General features: G+C 35.2%; 1 protein-coding gene across 1 annotated transcript; it reads left to right on the top strand.

Moving 5' to 3' along the window:
- Positions 1-670: 670 nt before the first annotated feature.
- On the top strand, positions 671-3,878 carry LOC113315533. The gene is made up of 3 exons (XM_026563800.1): positions 671-784; positions 964-1,624; positions 3,835-3,878. The coding sequence occupies exons 1-3, from the start codon at positions 671-673 to the stop codon at positions 3,876-3,878; spliced, it is 819 nt and encodes a 272-aa protein (XP_026419585.1).

Genomic DNA, 3,878 nt, shown 5'->3' with positions numbered 1-3,878 from the left:
GAGTTCGACCTTGATAAAATGCTCATCCATATTGTCCATGCATACTTCTTGCTCTAAGAAGAATCCAATTCAGTTGTTCGAAGAAGAGAAGATAAACGTAGTTGTTCGAAGAAGAGAAGAATCCAATTCAGTTATTTGAGATCTGGTTGCAATTCAGTTTAGCTGAAATCATATTTCCTCTTTTCAAGTTGAAATTGACTCTCGAATTGAAGAATCCAGCTGAACAATCAATCAATTTCGTGCTGATCATCTTCGTCTTCATATTAACCTGTGTGTAGTGTTCGGATTATCCATCAAGGAATCAATCAACTTTTCAGGTATTCAATTCTCTTTTTTCTGTTGATTTTTGATTTTTTTTTTTTTGTAAATTTTCTAGACGAATAAACTGATTTGATGTTAGCATATGATTTTTTAATGTTTGTGTTGATGTTCTTATGAAGGATTTCATCTGTTTGGAATGACAGGTTTTTAATTTTTTCTTGTTGTTGATATTCACATCTAGTGAAACTGTTTTTGGTTTCATCATTTTGTTTTGCAGATTATGGATTATGTTCTCGCAGTTGTATGTCACAAAGAGGATTCGTTAAATTTTCTTATTGGCCTCTAAGACTCTTTTGTTTATTTGAAGACTAGTATATGCTCAAGTTGGTGTGAATTCTCTCCGCTTTCTATGGAAATTTTTCACATAGTTGATGATCAACAAAAGGTCATTCATTCTGATTTTGATCTTCAAGCATTGGCTCTGTTTAGTATGTATAATAAAGAAGGAACTATGGAGTTACATGTAAGGAATAAAGTTGAGTGTTCTGGTTTAAGAAGTTAAGAAATTATAGCTTTTGACCAGCCACCGAGTTCTAGAATTATACCATTTGAGAAGCCACGAATTAATTATGATGTTCCAGATAAAGGAAGGAACCGTTGAAGTCTGCGCACTAGTTACATCTTTTTAAAGGAGTTGAACAGTTGTTTCCGGGAGGTGTTCAACAAGTTCGTTGTGATTTACAGAAGTATCACGCAGCTGCCGGTTATGAATTCAAGATATACAAGAATGAGAAGTTGAGGATTGGTGCATGTTGTGCTAATAAGAAAGAGGAGAAATTTAACTGGCATTTATATGTTGTGTATGTTGATGGTGTTCTAGGAAGTCCTTTTATTATCAAGGAACTAAATAATCAGCATACTTGTGTTGGTGGATTTGATAACACACCACAGATATCGAAGAAACTAGTTAGTAGCTTGATTATTGATGAAATTAAACAAGATCCTAATAAGAAAACTAAGCTTATTATGAAACAGTTTACGAGAGAATACGGCTTTGACATTAGTCGTTATTATGCATACTCAGGGAAGAAGCATGCACTGAATACTACATGGGGAGAGAACGAGAAATCTTTTATGTTCTTGAACTGGTATAAAAACAAGTTGATTAAAACCAATCCTGGATCTCACGTGGTTTTGGAAGTTGAAGAAGGGAATCAAAAATTTCAGAGGATGTTTATATGTTTTGAAACTTGTAGTCGTGGATTCAACTTCTGTCGTCCTGCATTATTCGTTGATGCGTCCCACTTGAAAAGCAAGTACCTTGGTCATATGATGGCAGCAACGGGTCTAACCGGAAATGATGGTAAGGTTTTCATCATATTTTTATGTTGGTTTCATCATTTTTATTTTTTGTTTTCATCGCATCTTATGCTTGTGTTATGTTTTCTGTTCATGTTACAAAAATCTACCCTCTTGCTTATGTTGTGGTATCATCGGAGAATGAAGCGAACTGGAAATGGTTTTTGGAAAATTTGAAGCAAGTCCTTTCTCCTTTGCGACCAAAGCTTACTTTTGTGAGTGATCGAGGTATTGGATTGGTAACTCAAATTCCTGTTGTATTTCCTGAGGCTTTTCATGGTTGGTGATACTAGCATATGGAATGCAATATCAACACATTCTTACCAAAGAATTTCAAGGTTTATAATAAATATGTATTGGGGCTGTTTAAGAAATGTGCGTATGCTTCTACTCATAAAGAATTTACAGAGAATTGGGATAAGTTGAGGAAGGTTGAAAATCAAAAGTTACAAGACTATCTAAGTAGAGCTCCTGTTGATAAATGGGCAAGTTTTTTCTTCAAGGGTCGACGATATGGTAGGTTGTGTTCAAATATTGCTGAGAGTTTCAATGGTTCAGTCGTTGAAGAGAGACAGAAGCCTATAGCCGTCATGGTTGATGATATCAGGGTGAAGATAATGGACCAAATGTGTAAACGTCGCAAGGACTGTGCTAACTTAATGAATTGGCGTCAAACTCTATGTCCACAATATGAAGTTCTGCTCCACGACAACAAGATTCATCGCTGTAACTACCCAGTCACCAAGTCGTCGGAATATGTGTTTGAAGTTCATGCTTCATTAACACAAACAGTTGATTTGAAAAGAAAAGCATGTTCTTGCAATAGTTGGCGTATTGACGGTTTCCCTTGTGCCCATGATGTGCGTTGTATCATGATGAATGGAGAAGATCCTTACAAGTATGTTGAACACTACTTTACAGTAAAGTTATACCGAGAATTATATAAACATGCAATCAATCATGTTCGCACAGTTGAAAATCCTGTGACAGTGTTGCCAAAATCAATGGTTTTTGGTCCGAATAATGGACCACAGCCAGACGTCCATCGAAGAAGAAAAGGACTCCTAATACAGGTTCAGTTCCCAATAAGAAGATGATAACCTGTGGTTCCTGCAAGGTTTTGACCACCCAAAATAAACGGACATGCCCTTCTCGTCAGATTTCATGAGAACTTGTAGTCATTTCGACTACAAGTCATCGAATTTTACTCTTAGTTTCGTTTTAGACTACAATATGTGTTTCATCTATTATTTCAGATTTTTGTTTTAGAAGTTAATTGCAGGTGTTTTCATTTTATATTTGTCTAAGAATAATAAGTTTGATTAAGTTTTCAGATTTTTGTTATTAGTTTTCAGAATTTTTACAGGCCTTTATAGTTTGGTGTAACCGAATAGGTTTCATCATTTTTTGATGAAACCAGAAAGGGTTTCATCATATTTTGGTGGAACCATTGGTTTACATTGTTTTACTGTCACTTTTTCTTCTAATTTTTTGACAACACAGTAGATGATTTTTTCTACTTTATTGGTGCCGCAAATATATGAACATCATTTATGGATAGTTTTATAAAAATGAGACATCATATTTCTGTAGACATAAGCTTTTAAGGAATACAACTGAAATAGCACGAAATCGTTTTTTATATAAACTGTAACCATTTCACAAGTACTTTAAACTTCAACTAAAACTTGAATCTGCAAGAGAACTGTATGTCAAGGAGTATCATCATTACAATAACCATTTCAAAAGTAATTTAAATTCAACTAAAACTGAATGTTCAATAGGACGGGCACGACATGCGAGTATTATTCTATATTGTCAAGGAGTATCTTCAACGCCAACTTTGGTCTCATATTATGCACCTTTTCTCGTATATCATCTGTAGACATGTTTCCTTTCAAGAGGCTCTTCATGTAATAGCAAACATGCAGGCCACAATCTGAAAAACCAAAACAATGTCTCAATTGTTACAAAGTGACTATGAGAGTGTTCTGATATTAGTAGCTATATGTAAAGCATTCGGTTACAAGTGATGTAATGATTTCAAGCATATGCATATGTGAACTATAAACTTCCAAACATAACTTACCCATTTTTGACAACATGAAGGGGTGTGCAGAGTGTACGGTGTTGGTTGACTAGTCTGCTCGTCACGGGGGAGCTTTACGTCGTGCTGTTCAAATGCTGATATTATTCGTTGTCTCATGCTTTCAGCACTTTTCCCGCATTCTTCTTCAGTGGAAGCCAAGGAGTTGTAG

This window comes from Papaver somniferum, chromosome 10, assembly GCF_003573695.1.
Source record: "Papaver somniferum cultivar HN1 chromosome 10, ASM357369v1, whole genome shotgun sequence".
Taxonomy (NCBI): domain Eukaryota; kingdom Viridiplantae; phylum Streptophyta; class Magnoliopsida; order Ranunculales; family Papaveraceae; genus Papaver; species Papaver somniferum.
The sequence above is the reverse complement of the archived record's forward strand: the minus strand, read 5'-3'. Positions and strand labels throughout refer to the sequence as shown.

What these genes read in the sequence shown, in the direction of transcription:
- LOC113315533 (XM_026563800.1), top strand. Translation starts at nt 671, where the DNA reads ATGGAAATTTTTCACATAGTTGATGATCAACAAAAGGTCATTCATTCT. An exon ending in AAGGAACTATGGAGTTACAT is followed by an intron (nt 785 to 963) that starts GTAAGGAATAAA and finishes GGAGTTGAACAG; the next exon opens with TTGTTTCCGGGAGGTGTTCA. An exon ending in GGGTCTAACCGGAAATGATG is followed by an intron (nt 1,625 to 3,834) that starts GTAAGGTTTTCA and finishes TCATGCTTTCAG; the next exon opens with CACTTTTCCCGCATTCTTCT.